A 24,976-nucleotide genomic window follows, 5' to 3' on the forward strand; every position below is an offset into this window, starting at 1 on the left:
TACTATATTTCGGGAGTTTTACTCTAAAACTAAACAAGGCATGCTTTAAGTTCCCTTTTATATTATTTTTGAATCACTTTCCTGGCAAACAGTAAATCCTGGTCTCAGTCTAAAGGTGAGTTAATGGATATTTTTATATACTTGTCTATGACAAGGCTTAATCTCCAGGAAACTCAGTTTAACTTCAAATTGGCCTACAGTTTAGTAACTTGAATAATTAGGATAATTTTTCATTTTAACAAGCTTGTACTATTTATTTAAAATAATAGTGAACCACTGAAATGGTATGTCATATAAACTTTACTGTCTTGTTCAAATTATCAAACAAATATGGTATTATTTTACAGTTTAATTGGCTTTTAGGCCTATATGAATTAAACGATGTACTTACAAAGATCCTCATTTACCTCATTCATTTTAGTGGAAAAGCTCAACATTTTGGGAAACAAGCTTATTCACTTTTTTGCCAAGAGTGAAATGAGAAGATTAGCAGGCCTACTCTAAATCTAGCCAGCAGACGGTTAACTTAGCTTAGCATTCAGCCTGCTAACATGCTAGCATGGCTCTGTCCAAAGGTTTTAAAATCCACCTACCAGCACAGCTAAAGTTCACAAATTAACACTTTATATTGCTTGTGTTTAGTGAAAAAATGACAAATTGCAGGGTTATGTGCCGGGCTATTTGTTAGCTGGGCGCTAGTAACTTCTGTCTTACCATTTTGTATAGATAAAACAAATGAGATATAACATGGTAATTAGTCAGCTTTAGAGGTGGCTTGTCTGGTAAGCTAATTGTTTTTACCTTTGACGGAGCTGTTTCCCCGTTTTCTGTTTTTATGCTAAGCTAAGCTAACCATCTGCTTGCTGCAGTTGGCTGAAGCAAATAAGCGTATTTCTCAAAATGTTACACTATTCCTTGAAAAATTTATTAGTCTCTTTCTTCGAATCATGTTTCTTTTGGAGTATTTTGATGTCATCACACACTATGTGGGCAGCACACATGTTTGTGCCAACTTTTAATGTATCCCTGCTGGTCATATTAAGTGTGTTAGCAACCCTACGCTGGAAAGTCAAGCTGCCAGATTCATGACAGGCACTAACACCATTAACACGATTATACTCCGCCCGAGAGACGGCTAAAACACTAAACCTCAAGTGATGGACTAATAAGTGATCCCACAACACAGTGTCTTACACTAAAGGACACTTTAAATGAACACTTAGCCTAATGGAACAGTACACTGTATGTTAGCAGGATGTGAGGGTGTTTACACCATATGATATGGTACTCACATCAACTTCAGTATTTTCCTTAAAAAGACTGGAGACCCATAAATGTGACCAGAATCATGTTTTATTGGACGCAGAGCAGCACAAAACATATCTGGACAAACCTTGCTGCGTTTTCCACCCATTTAGTTTCAAATGAAAACATGCATGCTGAGAGGGGAGCAAATACATATCCGCAACGAGGATATGAGGTTTTACAATGTTTTCTCAATACACCGTTGTTTTCCAGTGGGCATCCCAAAGACACACCTGTGAGATGACTGAAGGTCACAGACTTTAGGTCATGAAGGGATTTAAACTGATTTTGTGGGAGAACACCTAACCTAAATCAGCTCATGGAGCAAGGAGTTGTGAACTTAGCTTAACATAAAGACTAGAAACAGATAGACAGCTAGCCTGGCTCAGTGCAAATGTAAACATGTCCATCTACCAGCACCTCTAAACCTTACTCTAAATGTTTTAAATGTTCTAAATGTCTAAATGTAATTTGTTAAATCTGATCAGTGTCAAAATGTAAAGCTGCAATTTTATAGGGGATTATGTGCTAGACTGTGTTGACTTGTTTTTACACTTCAGTTTTTGTACAAAATGAGAAATAGTGTGTCAATAAGTGAGCTTTAGAAGTGCTGGTAGGCAAATTGTGTTACTTCCAAACAGCTAGCTGTTTCCCCGTTTTCAGTGTTTATGCTAACTGGTTGCTTGCTGTAGCTTCATATTTAGCGTGTTAATATGGCAGTGATTTTCTCATCTAACTCTTGGAAAGAAAGTAGATAAGAGTACTTCCCAAAATGTCAAACTATTTCCTTTTTTAAAATAAATTAGATGTAAGCCCTAACATGAAATTATAACTATACTGCACCACTGTAGCACAATGTAAAATAAAAAAAAAGACAAAACACATTCAGCAGCTTCATTAACTTTGTAAAATTTTGTTGTAACTGATCCCTGCTGTAAATTTGAGACTCACCAGAGGTAAAACAATGTTTTTTCTTGGTATAAATACAACAAAGGTATTGAAATACTTCCTTGGCAAACATGTTAAAGAGAGAAATGCTCGGGGACGTTCAGTAGCAAAAAGTATAAAACAGTAAAATGATTTACTATCAATAAGTAGTTGCTCTTGGCTCCGGCCTGGCTAAAGAAATCAGAGATGGGGATGTTTCGGGCTGTTAAAATTGAAAGACTGTGTTTCAGAGTGGGCCTCTAATTTCCCTGTCTATTGCTCTCTGAAGAAAGATCGCTTTTGACCAGCTTTTATCTGCTCCGATGAAAAAAGGCAATATTCCAAAACTGAAATGGAAAATATGCTCATACATATAATGCCCGCTTATGCACAGACCACTAACAGAAATTGTACAAGCAATATAATATTTCTCTGAAGTCCTATTTGTTCTGCATCTGAAATAGCCAGACATAACTGTAGTTTATTTCAAGACTGAAAGAAAGACCCTTCCTTCTTTCACAGATGTAGCGAGGTTCTCAGGTATTCATTTATTAGTCACTCCGCTGCCCGTAGGTGACATTATATTACGTTAGGTCAGGCCTTGGTCACAAAAAGAGATGTGCAGTAACAGCTTTTGGGAAAGGAACACACTTTACAGGTGCTAGCAGAGCTTTGAAAACCAGCAAACACCGTGTCACTCCTCATGACACGATGCAGATATCAGATTTTTTCCCCCCTCAAAAGCTCAAGAGAAAGTCTGCATTGCATTTGTGTTGGCCAGAGTAGTAGCCACAGGCAGGCAGACTGGTGCACTTCATTGAGTCAAACCTTTCTGGCATCGTAAAAGACTTCCAGAGAGAAACACTGGACAAGTACTAACTGTACCAATATTCTGAGATGCACACACTTGCATGTGGGAGCACTTTCACATGCACAAGCACTAAACACAACACCAATGAATACACACATAAATAATCACATACTAATGCAAATGAAAAAGTCTCATACATACATTTATGCTGTGGATGTATAATACAATATGAATCAACATTGTGACATAAAGCCTGATTGTCCTGTGAAAAGTTTGCAGTTTCACTGCTATCAAGTAAAGTGATTCATGGCATATTTAGGTGAGTCTTTTTCTTCTCTCTTGCAGAGGCAATGGACTATACTTCAACTAAATGTGATAGGTAAGTGTAATGATTCATCACTTAGTCTGAAATCAAATCAGCTCTTTGCACTTTTCAACTGTCATCAGCTTGAAAAGTAATACTATATATAATCCCTCTTGGAAGTTGTTCTTAAATTTGAACCACTACCTCTAGTTCTGGCCTTATGTCAAATGCATTATAATGCTTTGCATTTCTAAAACTGCTCCTCTGCCGATTCGTTCCAGGTTAATTTAATATGCAACAAGTCAGATGATGTTTAATTAACCACTTAATATACAGCAGTTTTTCTTTAATATATTCACAGGGACCAGGAGCAGGACAGACGCCAGCAGAGACGAGTCAATCAAGGCTGGAGGGAGATCCACGCTGCCGTGGCTCTGACCAATTTGGCTCAGGGGCAGAGCTGCACAGCAGACCAGAGCGACGTAACCATGCCCAGCGTTGGCACAGGGCAGTTCTGCACTCGGGAGCCATTCTCAGTTACGAGGACCTCTATCATAGACAGGATGTCTGTCACAGGACCCACCTCTGCTCTGAGACAGAGCTGCACCGTGGGGCCCACGCTCACCAGCCGCATCATCCAGAAGTCCTCTCATATCTCTGAGGTCCAGACTGTTAACGTGGCCCTGGCACACAGTGTGTAGGCATTTCATTTGAGCATCTGGTCTGTCGTTCCACATAGGAATACCAGATGCTTTGCAATATATGTACAGCCTCTGTAATTTTGTAATTCTGATCAACTTTGACATTTTCAATCATTTTTACATTGTAAAATGGAAAAACTGACCTAACACAATTGTACATGTTCTACTGTTTTTTTTGCCATGTTCCAAATGTCTTCCCATTGCCGTCTGTTGCAGTAAGTTATATTAACTTCCATGAGACTGGATTATTGTCCAATGCTAAAGTTTGACAGCAGCTATTTGAATAAACCCAATGTGAAATCTTTTGACCAGTCATTTGCTTTAAATCAGTGCTTTGCCGTGGCTGAAGCTGTATAGTTATGATTTACTGAACTGTATTTAGTGGTAGTTTTCATGTGTGCAATTGTGAGTCTTGCAGTTTTATTATATCCTTTCAAATTGCTTTTTAAAAGGTTGTGATATGAACAGAAGGGTGGCCTACTGAACAGAGCAGTGAGACAGTTCTTCAAGCAGAGTACTGTGGTTAATGTCACATACAGGTGACATGTTGCGGTTTTCTGAGCTAAAGTTTTCTGTTTTCACAGAAAAAGCTCTAAACACAGAGGCTAACTTTTCAGCACTGAACAATCGAGAGGAAATGTTAGCAACTAGTGAACACAGAGCATTTAGAAGCTAACTAATGAGTTGGATAGTTTCCCTCAGAAGTTAGGTTACTTGATAGAACAGTTAGAGTTAAAAGGAGGGTAAATATTGCAAGTATATTGGTCAATCACCATAAATACAACTCCAAATGACTGCTAGGGTTGCTGCATGTGGCTGTATGTGTAAATAGGCTGTTGCTAACTAAGAAAGGAAGCGTTTCTATGTTCGCAGATGTTAAGTTCCCTAGCCCTAGAATTGGGGTACATAGGACCCTGGGAACATATGAATGAAACAAGTTCCTGTATTGACAAAAAAGGTGATATCAGTGGTTTACAGCTTGTTTTTCGCTGCCCCAAGTACAATGTGATGACTGTCCAAGGAACAAAGTTTTGTTTTTCTGTATTTTCTTATACAGCAAACATATTTAAGATAGGTGGACACACACACACACAGACCGTTTTTGATGTTTAAACACAACATAAATGCCAACGTTGAGATCTCAAGAATTTCCTGACCTCACTATGGGGTCAACTGCCAACACTGTAAGTTATTGGAGGTATAGACAACACAATTAGCCTCTGGGGAATGTCTGGTACTCTGCCTCTGAGGAGAGACTTGTGGCGAGCGTCCTGTTCCATCTGGGGACATTCTGACACCAAACATAAGCTAATAATCACACTGGGGCTATTTTATAAAACATGATTAACAGGATTTTTCCACTCGTGTCCCAGTGTTGGTCTGTTTTTTAACATTTTGTGCAAAGAATGTTTTCTGTCTTGCATGTATGGCAGGCTAGTCATCAACAAAGTATTACGGAAAGAGCAATTCACTCAGATTTCCACAGTAAACCTGCTTTTGATTAGGTGGACTTCTACACAACATGGAAACTAAATGGCAGTTCTCAAATGCTATTTAAACAATAATGCATTTTGAGTGACGGCATCTTGAGGTTGTAATTTATTTCAGTTTGAAACAATACAAACGTTATTGCACCATAACTCTATCGCATATCATTCAATGTTAAGGCAGATATAACATATTGATAAATATGATTCAAATAGGTGCGAAGCAAAAGCAACAGGAAAAAGTTCAGGGACAAAGGGGGAAAGGGTCAACATGATTTTAAACAAGAAAGAATTTAAACAAATAGCAACAATACATAAAATCCACACTATACTGAAAATAAGGAACAAGGCTCTCAGGAATACTCATGTGTGAGAAATGCCTATAGACCCCAATACCACACAGAAACTGCAAAATACATGGGGAGCCTTAAAGGGTCAAGCTGAGACTAAATGCCATTTTACCGGAGCAGATAGGCAAAAAGAAAGAGAACTCAAATAAGTAAAAGAGCACATTTTATTGCAGCTCTTAATACTGTAAACCTTATACTTGTAGCTGTGGAAGTTGTGGTCCAGGTCAGACATGCACATAAAAAGACAGGTTTGGTTGTAGAAAAATCCTAAAAAGACAAACAACATTAATTGTCTCGGATCTTTCCATGTAAAGAGGGGGGTAAAAAAAAAAAAACAGGAAACCAGTTCATTTGAAAGCCCATATACATAGATACAATTTGATGGATATTAAACGTATAATAACTGGATTTTGAAATGTCTCATTTGGGGGCACTCACAGTGTTTTGGTGCAAAATGACACATGTTAAGCACACAAGCCCAACACACACACACACAAATCCACATGGTGACTCTCTTCCACCACCACCTCCTCCACTAGATTATTTATTTATTTATTATATATATATATATATATATATATATAAAAGCTCGCACATATGCGTCTTGTAGAACATTTGTACTTTAACGCTGCAGCTACATATAAGTTTTCATTACAGCTCACAAAGTACAAGTAGGGAACTCGCTTTTTCCAGGAAATGAAGAGTGGAGGAGACTTCTGTATTGATTATAATGACTCATTTTGAGTAAAATTTGACAAGCTATGTGATGTAACCTACAAATTGGTTCATGTTATAGGAACTGCGCTATTAACCCGATGCCTTAATATACAAAAGAATCACTGTTGCCAATGAGATAAATTCAAACCAGACATTTACTCTTATGACGAGGACTTGGCATGGTTATATCAATTTAAAACACTATATTTCCTTAGACAAGAGACTATTTTTGCATGATCCTTTCATTCATGTTTTAAACAGAAAGTAGTGACATGTGACAGATGATGGTTGAAAAGGAAGTGTGCAAACAGCAAAGTCCTTTTGACCGACAGAACTACTCCAACAATCAACCTTTTTTAAAAAAAAAAAGGAAAAAAAAAAGTACTCATCCAGTTCTACCTCTCCTCCTCCCTCTCCTTCTCCCCTTTCCTCTCTGTTTCTGGTCTGTAGTCATTCCTTCATAGTGGTTCGTTTTGGTCAGTTTCAGGGTATGGAACAGTATCCGCCACATGCTCGGCCTCTGCTGTGCTCCTGGTCCCCCAGACTGATCTTCTGACCCTGGTATTCACTCTCCCAAAGTCCTGGGGTCTGGAGGATCTTCTCCACAAGCTCCTCAAAGGCACACTGGACTCCATCTTTGGTCTTTGCACTGGCCTCTGTACAAAGGAAAGAGGGTTACCAAGATTTATGAGACCAGTAAATAAACTGGTAGGGCACTTTCCAAAATGTTACCAAAATAAACAAAACAAATATAAACAACATGTCAGCTTTTAAATCCAAAACAAAGCAAAACATCTTTCTTTTTATAATATAGTTAAACTAATGATATAGCTCTTTAAAAATATCCATGTGTTGACAATCTTAACATATAAAGAATAAAATTACTTCATTTAAAAAGCAGGGGACATCCAATGGGATGAAGATATCCTCACAGCGGATTAAATCCATGACATCTTCTTGCCCAACCCTTTTCAAAACCCCTTAATTTAGCCGTTCTAAAATGGAAACTCCACAGAAATGTTAACCTAATTTCCCAGAGAGGGGCAGATTGGAGATCAGAATCAGAAACACGTGTAGACATGGATCCGATAAATGAAAGCCCGCTAGATTTTAATCATAATGCAGTTCTTCTGGAGCGGTCGCTTCGTACAGCGCAGCGCTGACAGTATGTACTCAAACATGCCTAAGCAATATAAACAACGCAACAAACCCAAACTAAATGCATCACTTACTAAGTGATGTCTTTCCCAAATACGCAATTACAGTTCTGACTTTAAATACAGTTAGGTTCCATTTTATGGCTCTATTAGTTTAAATGACCATGTCTGACTATGTCTGATTTTACTCTAACATGGACACTTACCAATAAAAAGCATGGAGTGTTTCCTAGCAAATTTCAGCCCCTCATTTCTGTCTACTTCATGGTCGTCCTGAAAACCAAACAGACATGTTATTTTCTTCATGTGGAAGACACATGGTAAAAGGATTAAGTGTTTAAACATCATGTGGCAATACTAATGGCTGGTGAGCACATTTATAAAAACAGTAGTATTCTGATGTTGTATGAATTTTTTATTTTAATAATGTATAAAGCCAAGGTTCATATTAAGGCCATTTTTGAGCCTTTACACTGAATATCCTGAGCATCAATCACTAGAAATACAAGATCTGTAGATGAGCTGATGGGACAGTGACAACTAACTGTTTAAATTTGTATTAAATGTGTCAAACCAACACAAGCTACAGACTCACCCTATCAATTTTGTTCCCAACAAGCATTTTTACAATGTCATTGCGTGTTGTGTAGGTCTCCAGTTCATTCAGCCAGTTTCCCAGCTTCGTAAAAGTGTCGCGCTTTGTGACGTCATACACTGTCAAAGCCACGCAAACAGAGAAAGGAGTTAGAGGGTACACTTCATGTAAGCATAATATCATCTTCCCTTTATTTATAAGAACTCTAAGAGGACTCTGGAGTTTTCTGATGGCTGTTGATTTCCAGTATAAGCATTTAGCTGATGCTTCATCCAAAGTGACTTCCATTGACTCCCACAGTAGAACTCATTTCAATGTCTTGTTCATAAAAATTACAAGCAAACATATACACAAGAAGGGACAAACAGCATGTATGTGACGCTGGAAGGAAGAGAGTGGATATGATTCTTTTACTGCACAGAGATAGTTGTCTCTAGGTCTTTTACTGAATGTGTTATGCAGCTTTGTAAGCATCACCATTTACCAAGTATGACTCCTTGTGCGCCGCGGTAGTAGCTGGGGGTCAGGGTGCGGAACCTTTCCTGTCCAGCTGTGTCCTGCACAAGTAAAGACTCTTAAGATCAACAGCAGCAAAATACTCCATGATTCCAAACTTTTAATAACAACAGGAATATTAGCCATGTCCCAGAGTCCACACTCAGACTCTGACTTTGTAATGAGTGTCCCACGTCTCAGGACTGCAATGTGAAATTTGCCACTGCCTGAGGACTTACATATTTCTTTTTGTAAGTATTTGCATCCTTAAGAAATAATCCACACTTCATATTGCTCTAATGTTAAAAACAGGGATGACCAGGGAACAAAAACAAGCTAAATCAAACATACATGTAGTTGTGTAGTATTTTCTAAGAAAATATAATATTCCTGATTTGCTATCATCAAATTAGACAGAACATTATACTATAAATGCAATAATTGTATTTTAGAACAAGGATCACTCAGTTATGTTTAACCACAAAGTGCTTATCTTCCTCATGAAATATATTGAGCCCTGGCATCCTCCTGCACAAACACTCTTTTGCTAAGCAGACAAATAATAAAGTCTATAAGAGTCCAGTGATGAGGGCTCAGGTTTTGGCCTTGCTGTGTATGACGTATTTACATTGAACATTGGGACTGCGCCACAAGTATCTTTAATCTGTTTTCCACTTTCTTTCTGGGATTCTGGCTGTGCAATGTCGCCATCTTGCGGAGAAACCCTGTCGTTCATCATGTTTTTCACAGCTAAACTGATCAATACACGCAAACAATGACTTGCTGACTTCAGTCTTACCCATATGGCGAGCTTTGCTTTGTTCCCATCTATTGCCAGTGTCTTTACTTTGAAATCCACACCTGATCAGTCATATGAGAGAGAGAGAGAGAGAGAGAGAGAGAGAGAGAGAGAGAGAGAGAGAGAGAGAGCTTTAATGGATCAATCTTAAATGATCAATAGTGTCCATAGGTTTGCGTATGTGTGTTATTGTGTGTCTCTGTGTGTAAAAACCTATTGTCGCTGACTGCTCTGGATCAAAAGTATCGTCAGTGAACCTCAGGAGGAGACTGTTAGGGAAATAAAGATAACATGTAAATAAGCAAGGCAAACATACAATAAGCTTTTGTGAGTTGGCCAAAAGCTTCAACAACAACTAAGTTACACAGTTTTTTATGTTGGCAATTGACTGAAACAGCAAACAAAATACCAGTAAAAAGTTTTACAGATGCCTACGTGACATTGACGTTACTGTTCACCAAATAGTCAACTCGTTAACAGAAATTACTTGGCAGAGAAAAGGACAAGACTATCAGCTAGCTTTAGCAACAGCTGCTGAGCAGTGGGGGATAAACTTACGTAATATAAACATTCACAACAGACTAGCTGCTACAAACAGAGACAAACCTGGACTTCCCGACTCCACTTTCGCCAATTATCAAAAGCTTCAGAGTCGTCAGCACGTCTTCATCCATATTCCTATGGGAGCTAATTTTACTTCGACTTGGCGACGCTTTTATCAAAAGATTTTACTTGTTTTTTAGGGCAGCAACCGGCTAGCAGCTCCGATGACAGCCTGCTGTTCACGCAACTTCCGCCCAACTTCCGTATGACGTCACAGTGGGTCACGGGGTTTTAATAAAACGTAACGAAACACATAAAATAAAACAAATATAAAACTGAATATGTGATGAGTGTGTTATCACTGTATTATTGAAGATTTGGTAAAAGTATTGAGTCTAAAAGTGCCGAGTGATAAAACTCTTCTACAGTACTGAAAGAAAATGTGTTTTATTTGTCAGGTTTCATTGTGAATTTGTAAAATGACTTCTCGATACTTTAATACATTATACATTTATACACCAAAAAATTGTTTTGTTTTCATGGTTTGTACATATATTTTAAACATACACTGTAAGTCATTACAACCCCATTTAGTTATGTCAACTTCTTTCTTCTTTTTAACTCTGATGAGAGAGAGACTATATGGGTTTTTGAAAGTCTGTGTGTTATTTATTTGACAGGGACAATGCACAATATATATATTGTACCAGACATAGCTAAAAGCTCATTCTCATCTGCAGTCTATGGACAGGTGCCAGACGTGTGCAGGATATTACAATAATAAATACTAATCTTACATTTCTTAAAGACCAAATCAATGCAACAGTCACCGCTAGAGGAAGCTCTTGTTACTTTGAGCCCATTCTACTTCTTTTTATATACTATTTAAGAGGTTGTAGTGCTGAGTCATGAATGATTTTGTAAAATAACCCAACATTGGACTTTTAGACTTGCATTAATTCATGTGTTGTTCTATTTGAGACTTTTGTCAGATATGTATAGTGTTGATTGAACTTGGGTAAGTTATCAGTAAGTAAAAAAAAAAGGCGAGTGTGCGAAGATGGGAGCAAGAGGAAAAAATTGTCTACTTGCTGCATCTTTTGAGTTTGAGAGAAACTGCTTCTTTAAACCATGGCGAAGTTGAAGCATGGACTAATCGACTAATCATACACTGCAGATAAGTCATATATTCCAACTAAAATATAGACTTCTGTGGAAAACAGGAAAGGACTAGCGCCACCATTGGAAGGAGTACCTGATACAATTTAAATCCTTTTAACTTAAGTTGTTTTAACTTGAAACTGTGATTTAAAATAAAGTATATCTTCTTCTTCTTCTTCTTCTAATGAAAAAAAGTACTTTATTGTTTGTTTTTTAAGTGAAAACAAGTTCTTAAAAAGTTCAATCAACTAAAAACAATGATGAGACAACTAGAACACTGAGTTAAATCAACTCATGAACTTTGATTTATGAGTTGAAACAAAGGTAATCCAGGTTAAACTAACTTGATCTGTCTTACAGTGTAGCTGCATTACCTATTATTTTGGCTAGTTTACTCTGAAACAAAAGTGGACGGGTTAAAGGGAAATTTACCACAGAAAATTATTGTCAATTGACAGGTAGAAAACCTTTGAATGGTCTCTTTGTTCTATGGCTTTCATCAGTCAAAGATCCAACATTTTAATGTTACCTCAACCATGAGAAGGAATCACCTGGGGGCTAAGCTATTGGAAACCAGTGACACTAAGAACTGCAACGGAACTAGTGAGCCATACTACACCTACTGTTCTTCAATAGGCTCTTTGACTGAGCTTTTCCTCAAACCTCATCTGCCTCTTTTAATTACAGAGAGGGCCAACTCCGTTATTATGCAAATCCCATCTCATGAAGGAGCTGAATAGAGTCCAGCACAATAAATAAAGCTGGTTGTAAATACTCACAGCTCTTTCTAATGTTGGTCTGACATCTCTGAGAAAAGAAGCAGCTCTTTAACATTCCCTAAAGTAGTTTTTGTACTAAATACCAAACAGAAATCCAGGTTTTAAGGGAGCACGTTTTTATAGCTATGGCCAGATTGCGGACAGATTGCTTAGAGAGACCCCTACGCATCTGTTTTGAGGTGATGGGTCATTTTATTGGATCTCATCCCTGGTGGTTCTTGATCGTCCCCCTCATTCTCTCAACTAGTCTGGGGAGCGGATTTTATCTTCTCAAGGACAGAATGTCAAACAACATCGAAGAACAGTTCACACCTGTTGACGGACAAGCAAAAATGGAGAGGAAATACATCCAAGAAACTTTCCCGGGAAATGATTCCATGTTTTCACACGTAAGACTGAGCACAGACGGGAATTATGCAACTCTCATAGCTACAAGTGACAGGAATATTCTGACTGTGGTGTCACTTCATGACATCTTGGAATTGGACTTTAAAGTCAGGAGTATGGTAGTGCAGTTTGACAACCAGTCATTTGAGTATGCGGATGTTTGTGCTGAGGTGACGGGATCTTGCACCTCTAATGACATTTTGGATATTATTGAATACAATGCAACTAATATAGACACAGTCAATTTGACATTTCCATGGCATTACTCTGATTTCAGGAGCTTTTCTTTGTATTTAAGTCTGGGGAGTGTAACATTGCACAAGGAGAGCTCAGTTGTTGAAAGTGCTAAAGCCATACAGCTACATTACTATTTACGTGAGGACAACAAAACAAAAACTGACATTTGGTTGGAAAGCTTCATTAATTTGGTCTCAAACACATCATCAACTTCCATTCAGGTAAGCAGAACTTTCCCACATTCAGACATTTTAAATGATCAGCTTTTTGTGTCATTAATTGGCTTCTGTTAAACTCCTATATAATCTTTCTAGGTGTCGTACTCCACCTCCATGTCAATGCAGTGGGAATTTAAGAAATCTCCAGCTTCTGTCATCTATTTATTCTCCATCACCTATGCCATTGCAATCATATTTTCAATAATATCATGTTGGAGGTTAGTAAAACATCTGCTGAACATTTTATGATGAATTGTGGCTGTGTGGCTCTTTCTGATCTTTTTGATTTTGATTTGATTTTTTGATTTTCTTTAGGTTGGATAATGTGAGGACGAAGGTGTGGGTGGCATCCTGTGGGGTGCTCTCCATGGGTCTAGCAGTCCTGAGCGCTTTTGGTGCGCTGTTGTTGCTGGATCAACCTTTTGCCATGACAGCTGCCTCCTGTCCTTTCATGATATTAGGTAAGTTCTGGTCCATGATGTCCCACTGTCCAAGGTTGAATCAAACGTAGAGAGTACTTAAAATAACAGCCTATACTTGCTAACTTAAAAAGTAAAACATGCATTGTTACGACATGGCATTCATTGCACAGTTTTAATAAAAATTACGTTTCCAGCACCAATAAGTTGCTATGCCATTTAATAATTTTTAGTCTTAGTATTTTTTGTAACAGATGTAGGGGTCATAAAACATGTCCATGTTTCACAATCTTGATACACAATGTTGATGATCTCTGATAAAATACATTACAATTAAAATTTGGGCCCGTAAAGACCAAAGGTAATGCAGACATTATGTGCATATTGAGGGATGGCACAAATCAAGTTCAAAATTCTGCTAACTGACAATAATACTGTACAGAAATGAATGGAAATGAATGGCTGTCTGAAAGAGTAGTATTAGTAGAATTTACAGGGACAACATAGCTCACATTTGAAAGTGATCGGCAAAATGCAAAGTAGTCTAAGTGAAAGAGCTAAAATGTTCAAAGACAGTGATAAAGTTTACCTAACACAGGCAGCTCAAAAAAGACAAAGTCACAAGATATGGATCCACCATAAGTCACATTTGCCACTTTCTAAAATCTTTCTTCTCTGACTTTTAATCTAAAGGTATTGGTCTGGATGATATGTTCATCATGATCTCTTGCTGGCAGAGGACCTGTGTTCTGGACAGCGTCCCTGACCGGCTGGCTGACACCTATAAGGAAGCAGCAGTCTCCATCTCCATCACCACAGTGACCAATGCTCTGGCTATCTTCTTGGGCTACAACTCGCCTTTCAGCTCAGTCCAGTCCTTCTGCCTGTATGCTGGAATTTCTATTTGTTTCTGCTATTTGTACAGCGTCACTTTCCTGGGGGCGTGCATGGCTCTGAATGGACAGAGGGAAGCAGAGAACAAGCACTGGTTCACCTGTGCCATTGTCCCAGAAGACTTACCATCCAAGAGCTCCAAAGCCTTCAGTATCTGCTGTGTTGGGGGGAGCTACGATCGAATCACTGAAAAGGAGGAAACAGGGCCCATGACTCACATTTTTGAGCGGTTCTATGGCCCGTTTCTAACCCACAAATTGATTAAAGCATGTGTATTTCTCATTTATGCTGGCTATCTGGCAGTTAGTATCTATGGCTGTTTTATCTTAAAGGAGGGACTCGACATCAGGAATCTGGCTTTGGATGACTCCTACATCATCAATTACTACAATAATCAAAGGCAACACTTCTCTGAATATAGCTGTAATGTGATGGTAGCAGTGGAGCAGCCATTCCCATACTGGGATGAAGATCAACAAAGGTATCTGAACTCATGCATTTCAAATTTTGAAAGTCTGAACTTTGTCAATGGCACTTTTGCTTGGTTTCTTGCCTTTCAATGGTATGCAAATGCAACAAACCTCAATATAAGTTCTCAAGAGGCTTTCCAAACACATCTGCCCCATTTCTTCGAACTCAACTCCATGTTCACTCAAGACATCAACTTGACTGCAGACAATGAGATTCAGGCCTCCCGCTTTTTCATTCAGACACTCAATAAAACCACAGCGAAGGACATGATGACTGTACTCAGGAGAACAGCAGAGAAATGTCCAGTAGAGCTCCTGGTGTACCACCCTGCTTTCATCTACTTTGACCAGTATACTGTCATTATGGACAACACCATTCAGACCATCCTGGTGGCTGCGACTGTGATGCTAGTCATCTCTCTCATCCTGATACCCAGTCCTCTTTGTTCAGTGTGGGTGGCTTTTGCAATTTGTTCAGTCATCGTTGGTGTGACAGGGTTCATGGCACTGTGGGGCGTAAACCTGGACTCCATTTCCATGATCAACCTGATCATGTGCATAGGTTTTTCTGTAGATTTCTCAGCACATATTTCTTACTATTTTGTCTCCAGCCCCAAGAGTGACGTCAACACGAAAGTTATGGACGCTTTGGCCCATTTAGGCTATCCGATACTACAAGGAGCGTTGTCCACTATTTTAGGAGTGGTGGTGCTGTCCATGTCTGGGAGCTACATCTTTAGGACATTCTTCAAGATTGTGTTTCTTGTGATTACATTTGGGCTGCTCCACGGCTTAGTGTTTCTTCCAGTGTTTCTGACACTGTTTGTGGCCTGTGGGAAGTGGTGCTAAAGCGGGGGATGTCCACCGCGTGCATTCAATTTTAAAAGTCAAACTGAAATTTGAATTCTTCACACTTTCTGCGTAAAAAAATATAATCTAAAATGATTTAAAAAATAGAGAATGACTCTGAATCAAATAAATGTGTCGGAAGTGGAAACCTTGTGCATTTCGTTCAATTTGTATAAGATATATGTGCACTCCTCTCCTCAGAACCAACCCCCACCCGCCTCCAGGCACACCCACCAAAAATCAAGTTTTTATTTGGGCTTCTTTTTATTTATTTCTCGTGCATATACAGTCATTTACCACTGCCATCACATTGTTGAGAGATTTGATCAATCAACAGCAGAGATCCATTCACTAACAGCATAAAAGCATTACTATACATCTATATACAAGGTTCCCATTACATCCCAGTCATATACACACACAGCTAAATGTGGATAAATGGTCAATTAACAGTAGTAATGGTGTCAAACTGAAGCAAAAAACAGCAGAAAATGTAACACTGTTAAGTTCAACATATGCTGGTGTTAATCTTGACAAGAGCTATACCTTCAGTGAATTCAATGTTCCAAAATGCTAAAATATGGATTTCATACACTGTTACTATTTACTTAAGACAAATAAAGATGTTAACAGAGGCATAACTGCAAGTTCCTACCTATAATCTGTGTTGAAAAAAATATTTAGAATCAAGGATATCTACTTCACAATTAATATTTGTTACAGCTTCACTTCCTTTATACACAGAGCACATTGGCATCTTTCTTCCACTGCACTGTGAAAAACATGTTGAAACAGAAAGGAATAGAGCACTAGAAGTGACAAGTAGACAGCGATGGAAACTGAAAGACTGAACAGGCCTTTGTTGTTTGTCTGAATGTTACACCATGATTGAGAGTCTTTGATCCACTAATTTGCAAGAAAAACAGATATTTCGCTCAGAGACTTTTCAGGAGGCCCATCCCTATTTAAATAGCTTAGGCAACGTTATAACTTTAAAATCCTAAAGACTCCAATGCATCACTACATAAACACAGCAGTATGTGATGCATGTTTTTAGGCTGAGCAGCAATTTTTTTTATCTGTCTGTACACGCAGCATAAACGAAATAAATTACATGAAGAGTGCACAAGTGCATTTTTGTATTTGTACACTTGTCCAAAGTGCTTAGACGTTAGTTTAACTTTATACACTTCCTAAGTCAAGTTTACACTTACAGGGCATTCCCCAAAAGGCCACCTTTAAAAATAACTAACAGGGACAGCAGAAGGGTACAGCAGGCAAGGAGAATGGAGATTTTATATATATATATATATATAAATTTTATATGGATATTCCATTCATCCCAGACAAAGAAGCAGAGGGAAAGACAAAGTGCAGCACACCATTTTGACAGCAAGGTGGCAACTTCAGAAACACAGGAGCTACATACAGCCTGACCTTGAACATATACTAGACAAATCACAGATATGAACACAAACACTGGAAGACACCTGACAAATAGGAGCTCAGATTTAGTTCAGGTCTAGTTGCCATCATTACACAGTGGCTCTTTGGATTGAAAGATAGATAACCGCCACTCAGGATTTCTCTTTGACAGAATCTACATAGACCTGGCTGAATCCTATCAGGATGCCGTTTTTGAGGTGCATCATTACATTCATGTATTATTTCCTTTTACAACTGTTAAAGTGACCTGAGCAACATCTTTACCATTTGGCATATAACTTTTCAGCCTTACAATGAACCGGTACACCACACACCTGCCTCACCTGAGCACAGGAAGGTTTACCTTTAATTCAACAAAACTACTTATCTGGGAATATTGATGAGATTACACAAAGGTGACAGCATAAAGATATGACATCATCCCACATGAGCACTTGCAGTGCCATGACGTCTGACTCCTCTGATTCTGCTCATGAGTCCATCATTTCTTCTATTCACCCCTGAGCTCTTAAAACCGGACCCCTCCCCGTTGCTACCCCGATTGTTGCGGCCCTGGCCAGTTTCATCTGGTCTCCAGGGTCTTGCCCTCCAGGACCAGCTGGATCTCTTTGGCGTCCAGTGTCTCATACATGAGCAGAGCGTCTGCCAGGTTTTTGTGCTCTTTGGCGTGAGACTTTAGCAGGGCTTTGGCTCGCTCATAAGAATCCTGGAGAGGGCAAAAGAAAAGACGGTAAGAAAAGAGCGGGTGGTCGCGGAGTTCAGCTGTTCTTAAAAAGATCACACAGACCTTTAATAACACCCTGATTTCATGCTCCACAGCTGATTGTGTCTCTGGGCTCTGGGTCGTCATGTCAGTGTAGGTCATCACACCTAACTGGGAGACAGGGAAATCAATACATAAATGTATGGTTATCTTTTTACAAACTATAGACTGCGATGCACAGGCGGTGCAAATACTATGAACAGCTTTCCCTTTTTACGTCCCTTTCTAGTTAGCCTACCTTTTCACACATTCCAAATCTGGTCACCATCAGTTTAGCAATCTTTGTGGCACTATCAAAGTCGCTTGATGCACCTGGAAAAGAAGAAACAACATATGTCGCCTTTATAAAATCCAGCCCACCTTTCCTCATGTAAGGGAATCAAGATACCCCTCATGTAAAAACTATTTTTGACTTACTGGCCTTTTGGGGAACTATTTCTTACCAGTTGTGATATACTCTTGGCCAAACATAATCTCCTCTGCTACACGGCCGCCCATACTGACGTCCATCTGGGCCAGCAGCTGAGAGCGAGTCTCACTCCAGCGATCATTCTCCGGGAGCATGGACACCTGACAAAGAAACATTGAAGAGGATGAAGAAGAGGAATGAAACATTAAGGTGGTGAGAGGATGTACAGAGTACTGACAGTTTGCACCAGACCTGGTGTCAAAGCTTAATATGTTAAATATAACCATTTAGTTCAGCAGCTCTAGGTTTCCTTACATGTCCCAGACTTGGGCCTCTGGGCATGATAGTAGCCTTGTTAATAGGCATGGCATCTTTGGTGTAGTAAGCTACAATTGCATGGCCTGATTCATGGTACGCTGTGATCTGCTTATTCCTGTCGTCTATTTCTGCACTCCTTCTCTCAGGGCCTGAAAGAAAAAAAAGGAGCTTGTTTTATTAAGAAAGAAGCTTGAGAATAAAAAAAGACTATTGCCACATTCTCAACATGACTTTGATGAAAGTGATCCCAGTTATTATAAATAAGTTTTTGTCAGGCTAGATGAAAATATACAATTGGAATTAGGATTAGCAGAAAGGCTAAGCATATTAAAACAACTGCAGGGAAACAAGGAAGTGGTCTTTCTTTACCAACTAGCAAAGCTTCCTCATCACTCACCCATGAGGATTTTGTCCTTAGCAAACTCAAGCTCCTTCAGGGTGACCATGTCTTTGCCATCAACTGCTGCCTTCAGGGCAGCCTGGTTGACCAGATTTTCCAGGTCAGCGCCGGAGAAGCCCACTGTGCCCCGGGCAATAATATTGGCCTCAATTGCTGATGAGATAACACGCAACATCAAGATCTCATGGTCAGTCTAGGCCTCAGACTGGGCTACAGCCAAGTCGATAGCAAACATTCAGCCTATGATGTCAGCTTAAAAAAGAACAACTGTTCAAATGTGTTTAGCGTGTAAGGACCATCAAACCAAGACATACAAAAAACTGTGGTTTCCATCTTGGTTAGAATATCATACACCATAATAATACATTTAAGGAAAAAATATTGTGGCCAAATTCAGTTTTAGTAGATGCTAATCTCACACCTGGATCCACTTTAATCTTCTTTAGATACCAGTTGAGGATCTCTGTGCGTCCTCTCACATCTGGTTTGGGGACCGTCACCTGCATGTCAAAACGTCCCGGGCGGATAAGGGCACTAAACGAGAACATGGGTTGGTTAGTAAAATGCTGCGTGTGACCGCATCAAAAACGGCCTCAGAGCTGCGACTCTGAAGGTTGTGAACCTTGATATTTGTAAATGTGTGTTGGAAGCTATGGCATTTTCACTGGGCAGACAGGTTAGGCAAGAGACAGGTAAACATACTTATCCAACGCCTCTGGGAAGTTGGTTGCTCCAATTATGATCACGCCTTCATTTGGTTTAAACCTACAAAATAATAGTATCACAGGGTACATGTAAGTCAGTATTTGCAATGTGGCAGCTCTCCTCTTTTTCCTCACCACTGTAATCTTCAGCAGTGTAATTGATATTTTGAGCCACAGTGCTTCAGTACTTTTATTATTGTGTTGACCAACACTGTACTGTACTGTAAGTCAAACAAAGGTCACGTTGCAAATCAGTCAGCATCGCTGCTTGGAGGTTAGAAGAACCTTGATTCCAATATGGTAATTTTATTTATAGCTGGTTTCTTTTTCTCTCTTTTCTTTATTGCGAGACAAAATACACAACATTGACATGACGATACACAAGGAACTATAGCTGGTTTCTTGATTGCATTTATTTAAATTTACTTTATCACCATATATATCACTATAACAATATAAATCTATAAACATCATGACCTGCATGTCACCTGCATCAAAACATGACAGAAGATTTTATCCACCCCTACTGGACATGCATTGCAAATATAACACATTGCCAGGAAGACATGCCCAATTCACTCACTACATAAATGTAAAAATTTCAGATATTACCCATCCATCTCAGCAAGTAGCTGGTTGATAGTCTGTCTGGAGTAAGGGTGCATGGGAGACTCAATCCTTTTCCCACCCACACTGTCCAGTTCATCAATGAAGATCACACAGGGAGCATTGGCTTTAGCCTCCCCTAGAAAGAAGCAGTAAGACAAATATAAAAATTAACATATGTATCACAATATTCAGCATTCAACAGAATGTCTGTTACAGTCATGCAGCTCATGTATTAGGACAGATCAGCTTTACACACTCAAGTGGTTTCTAAGGAAGGAAAAGGGGAACAAAAACGTCAATTTGGTTTTTAAAAATAATTTAACAAACAACAACAAAAAAAAAAATCGCACTGAAAAGGTTCCTGATGCGGCTGGCTCCCACTCCAACAAACATCTCGTCAAACTCTGACCCTGAGGCATAGTAGAATGGCACATCTGCCTCTCCTGCCACCGCTCTGGCCATTAGAGTCTTTCCAGTCCCTGGAGGGCCAATCAGCAATACACCTAAAGTAAAGAGAGCCAAGAAGGAGGAGATACAGTAGAGAGTTTTACAAAAACAGAGCCATGAAAATGGAAATGTTCAATCACCATAACATCTGAAAAGTCATCATACTATAGAACAGGCACATGCAGAATTTATGAAAATCGCAAAGCTTTTCATCCAGCTTAAAAATGCAATGAAGGACAGGCCTACCTTTTGGCAGCTTTCCTCCCAATACTGTGAACTTCTGTGGGTTTTTCAGGAACTCCACCACTTCCTGCAGCTCATTCTTAGCTTCATCTACCCCTTTGACATGCTCAAATGTCACGTTTTTCATCTGCACAGGGTCCACTGCTGAGTCCAGGCCTGATGTGGTTCGGAACCGCACTGTGCAAAATGGTTAGATTAAAGTTCGAAATCACACTGCATGGCACGGTTAATGAACTCACACACAAACGGCTTGTTACTGAAAATGACTGATTAACCACATCTGATTGCATACTGTATCAATTGGGCACTACTGTAAAATGCATACTAAAACGCAGCATATCGTGGAATCTGTCAAAATGTGGATGCAATTTATAAAAGTCAGAGTTTTCCCCTAGCATTGTAAGTGATTTTTCACAGCACTTAAGCCAAATTTACAGAAAAACTATACTGTTATGTGTCATTTACGGGCACACACACAGATACAAACACACGCACTAGCAAGAGCTTATCACTTCAACAAACTCTCAAAGGTGCAACTACATCGTTAGATGCAAGACGCAAGCTCGTTGAAGACTTCGTAGCTGTGTGGGCTGAGTCAGATATTCCGTTTGCAAAAATGAAAAAGATACGACACTAAAATGTTAACAAATTAGTAGAACTTAAAAAGCAGCTTTAAAGAAGAAAAGGAGCCTTTACCCGATATGAAAGGGGTCTTGGAGATCCCATAGAGCCCAACAAGGAGCAGCACCAGCAGGATTAGACGAGTCCTCCTCAGAGAGTCTGAACAATTGGAGCAGGAAAACTATACATCAATCCTGTTTAATGCTTATACAATGGTATAACTGTTGTGTGATTCAATTAGAGTGTGTTTGTATTAAAACTTGCCTTGTGTGCGTTGTGTTAAGGCTTGCGCTTTCAGGAATCCCTCAGCGAAGCCCCTCTTGAAAGCATCCTGCTGTCCATCGGGTATGTTCTTGTTCTTCAACAAGCTGTCTAGATTTTCAACTTCAATCCCTTTGTCACGTGTCAGGAAACCCTGCAATACAAGGCAAAATTGGTCAGCAGTATTCACAAAGTCAGAAGAATAACTGATAACATTAGCTAACTAAAAGAGAAAAAAACAACATCTATTTCAGTGATGAAATGATAGGCCTGTTTGTGACAGAGGTGTGCAGAAGAACCAATGAAACTTTTTTATTTGACTAGGCCGCAGACAAAGAAAACTGTGGCGATGTGGTGCATTTTCTACTCAAGAGTAGAATTATTTTCAACTTGAATTCCCAGCAGGCCTTACAAAAAATACAATACCCTGGTCAGGTGAAAATCTTGTTGCTGGTACGGCTACACTTATTGGTAAATACATTAAAGCTGTGTCTTTAAAGATGCTTATTACAATACATCCATACATACATACAAGTATTTACCTTCATAAAAGATGGTGTGAACCCTTCAGATTCCAGGGGGCGGTCGGAAGCGGACTGCAGTCGTCTGGTTTTGCTCTTTAAAGTTTTAAAACCTCTGCTCTGGACCCACACTTGAAATATACAGTAAGCACATGATGTTTAAGTAGATTAAAAACCTAACCATGCCTTCACAGCATTTATCTTTGCTCGCTCATTGTAAATATACACATTGTTAAGGTTAATTTACAATGTAAATGTAAAAATAGGAAACCCCAGGTAATATTGACAATTACCTTAAATATTTTTCATTCTCTCAGTAAAGTTAATCTATATTGCTTTCAAATAACACACAAACCCACTGTAGTCATTTGCGCTTAACAAATAGGGGTGTGAAGATACACTTAGTTCACAAGACAGGACGATACATGATAATGAGTTCACAGGAACAAGATGAGATGACATTTTTACACCATTCTTTAGAAATCTTCAATGACAAAATAAGTGAGTGAAAAACAGTCTTTTGCAAAATAAATGCAAAACAATGTAGGTGCACTTTGAAATGTTGCTTACATATTGTTTGTGTCTTGTCTGTCACTCTGTTGCTGTTTATTGTTTCCAGCTGGTACCCAAAATGCTGCCACGCAAACGACTTAAAAGTGGCGGGGGCATCTTCAATGCTAATTTCACCCTCATACTCCAACATGCTGATATCGTGAAAAAGCTTTTCACCTCGACGAGAAATATCGCCAAGTTTTAATATTGCAAGATCTGAGCATGAGGTCTCGTCACAACCAGTAGTAACAACTATTATTGGTATTATTGTTATTCAACTATTATACTACTTATAAATTCTTCGAATCCCCAGCTACCTGGCCAGTGTTGTAGCTCTGTGCAGACAGACTGAAGAGGTGAAAGGTGCTGCCTGGAAAAAACTGTGCCCGACATCAGCATTGTACCACATGAGAAGCCTGGGAAGAGAAGACAAGGTATAACTGTTAACCCTGAGATACGTCTATTTAAGTGGTACAATGTACAGCATAAGAGGCCTGTTTATAATGAAGATGCACATTCTCACCATGCTTATTATAGAAAAAGGAGTGTGTAGAAAGATGTGAGGTCCTCCAGGCTGTCTGTGCACCCATTGGAAGTGGCGCCTCCTGTGAACTCCAGCGTGGTAACACATGGTTTACCAGCTCTTCCAGCTGTAGTGCTCCCAGGTCTGAAAATCCAAGCTCACGCAGGTTCCACATGGGCTGCATTAAACAGTTTCATGTATGAGATTTTATTCTGAAGCAGGTTTTTGTTAAACATGTATAGCAGGGCTTCTGAGAATGAAAACAACTAAGTGTAGCATCATACGGTCTCTGACTTGATACAGCAACTATAGATTATGTACTACTAATGTCTACCTCTGCGCAGTGTAGTTCTGAGTCTGAGGCATGCCCCTTGGGTTTTCTTGATTTGTGGGTGGCACTGCTGCTGCTTCCCACTGTACTCTTCACAGAGTGGAGGATGTTGATGAGGTGGCTAAGAGGTACAGTTACCTGTGATCATCACATGTAATCAAAGAGTAAGTGAATTAAATGTTCTGGAAAATTAATACACTACTATTATACAATTATCCTCACAAACCCTATTTGTTAGGAGGTCCAAATGCAGCTTATATAGAGACTGTTAGTAGTCACAGTTAAAATACATCACCTATCAACATGATCCTAATCAAGCTTAACGTTATAGTCTAGCTGGTTCTGAATAAAAAAGGTGACTTATCTGTAGAAAAACTGCTGATTTATTAGAATAGTTATTAGCCAAACTTGACGGGAAAGGCAGTTTCCCATCTGAAGCTAAGGACACACTGGGCCTTCTTTATTTCAGTTTAACTACGAGTAGATAGAAATATAACAATATCGACGCAATGTCAATTGATAAATTGTAAATTTCTTTCAGATCATCAAACCATAATGAAAGGTCGACAGCTGTCTGGCTCATGAATGAGAGAAAATGCTAAGGTTAACTTAGCTTGCTAGCAGGCTTAACTGAACGAGGTTAGTACCAAAACAACAACACTGCTAATGTTAGCTTGGCCTAACGTTTCGTGCTTTTCTTACCTGTGGTTGGGCAGTCAGAGAAAACATTTTTAATCCTCACTGTTACAAAACGGCCGTCAAGCTACGCAAGTTATACCACTGTCCCTGTGAGTAAAAGGTCCGTAAGTTATTTCTTTCACTTTATCTTTCTGTAGCAGGCATAGCAATCTGCGAACTTCAGCGGTGGTCTATCCTGACCAGATGCTCACAGCGTAAAATAAACCGGATGTGACCTCTATGTGACAAATTTTGTGTCCCTGTCTTCTTCTTCTTCTTCTGGCTTTCCGGCAGACTAGAGGCCTCTCACAGTTCATTCTCAGTATCGTTTCATGGCATCACCATTCTCAGAGGGGTAATCCTGTTGCTAGTGATGGGCAAATGAAGCTTTTGTGAAGCACTGAACCACCTGAGCAAATTGTTTCAAATATGGGTTAATTACTCGAAGCTTCAGTTGCAGTGACCTCTCCTGGCGAAGTTCAAGGCTGCAGGCAAATTAGACAGGCTAGCTGGTGGACAGGAGGCTTTTAATTACTCGCACGCCC

General features: G+C 39.3%; 3 protein-coding genes across 4 annotated transcripts; 1 reads left to right on the forward strand and 2 right to left on the reverse strand.

Annotated features, from left to right (window-relative positions):
- Window positions 1–6,784: 6,784 nt before the first annotated feature.
- On the reverse strand, window positions 6,785–10,449 carry LOC119902419 (ras-related protein Rab-18-B). Its single transcript, XM_038718584.1, has 7 exons — window positions 10,255–10,449; window positions 9,862–9,917; window positions 9,649–9,710; window positions 8,839–8,911; window positions 8,355–8,473; window positions 7,966–8,032; window positions 6,785–7,258 (listed from the first exon to the last, which is right to left on the reverse strand). The coding sequence occupies exons 1-7, from the start codon at window positions 10,320–10,322 to the stop codon at window positions 7,086–7,088; spliced, it is 618 nt and encodes a 205-aa protein (XP_038574512.1). The 5' UTR covers window positions 10,323–10,449; the 3' UTR covers window positions 6,785–7,085.
- Window positions 10,450–12,250: 1,801 nt separating this feature from the next.
- LOC119903038 (patched domain-containing protein 3) lies at window positions 12,251–15,625 on the forward strand. The gene is made up of 4 exons (XM_038719421.1): window positions 12,251–12,976; window positions 13,070–13,191; window positions 13,289–13,434; window positions 14,086–15,625. Exons 1-4 carry the CDS (start codon window positions 12,257–12,259, stop codon window positions 15,603–15,605), a joined length of 2,508 nt encoding a protein of 835 aa, XP_038575349.1. The 5' UTR covers window positions 12,251–12,256; the 3' UTR covers window positions 15,606–15,625.
- Window positions 15,626–15,847: 222 nt separating this feature from the next.
- yme1l1b (YME1-like 1b) lies at window positions 15,848–24,718 on the reverse strand. 2 transcript variants are annotated; one of them, XM_038718586.1, is made up of 18 exons: window positions 24,456–24,718; window positions 23,757–23,891; window positions 23,423–23,600; window positions 23,217–23,315; window positions 22,369–22,478; window positions 21,830–21,980; window positions 21,641–21,724; window positions 20,948–21,100; window positions 20,605–20,757; window positions 20,258–20,390; window positions 19,644–19,706; window positions 19,363–19,475; window positions 18,939–19,094; window positions 18,539–18,690; window positions 18,258–18,384; window positions 18,053–18,126; window positions 17,839–17,925; window positions 15,848–17,757 (listed from the first exon to the last, which is right to left on the reverse strand). In XM_038718586.1, exons 1-18 carry the CDS (start codon window positions 24,480–24,482, stop codon window positions 17,614–17,616), a joined length of 2,139 nt encoding a protein of 712 aa, XP_038574514.1. In that variant the 5' UTR covers window positions 24,483–24,718; the 3' UTR covers window positions 15,848–17,613. The 2 variants fall into 2 exon arrangements, with proteins under 2 accessions (XP_038574514.1, XP_038574513.1); XM_038718585.1 differs by having other exon boundaries at window positions 20,948–21,121; window positions 24,456–24,712.
- Window positions 24,719–24,976: the final 258 nt, after the last annotated feature.

The sequence above is a fragment of the Micropterus salmoides genome, unplaced genomic scaffold (assembly GCF_014851395.1).
Source record: "Micropterus salmoides isolate LMB-PRFRI ecotype aquatic unplaced genomic scaffold, ASM1485139v1 Ms_hic_scaffold_14, whole genome shotgun sequence".
Classification (NCBI taxonomy): Eukaryota; Metazoa; Chordata; class Actinopteri; order Centrarchiformes; family Centrarchidae; genus Micropterus; species Micropterus salmoides.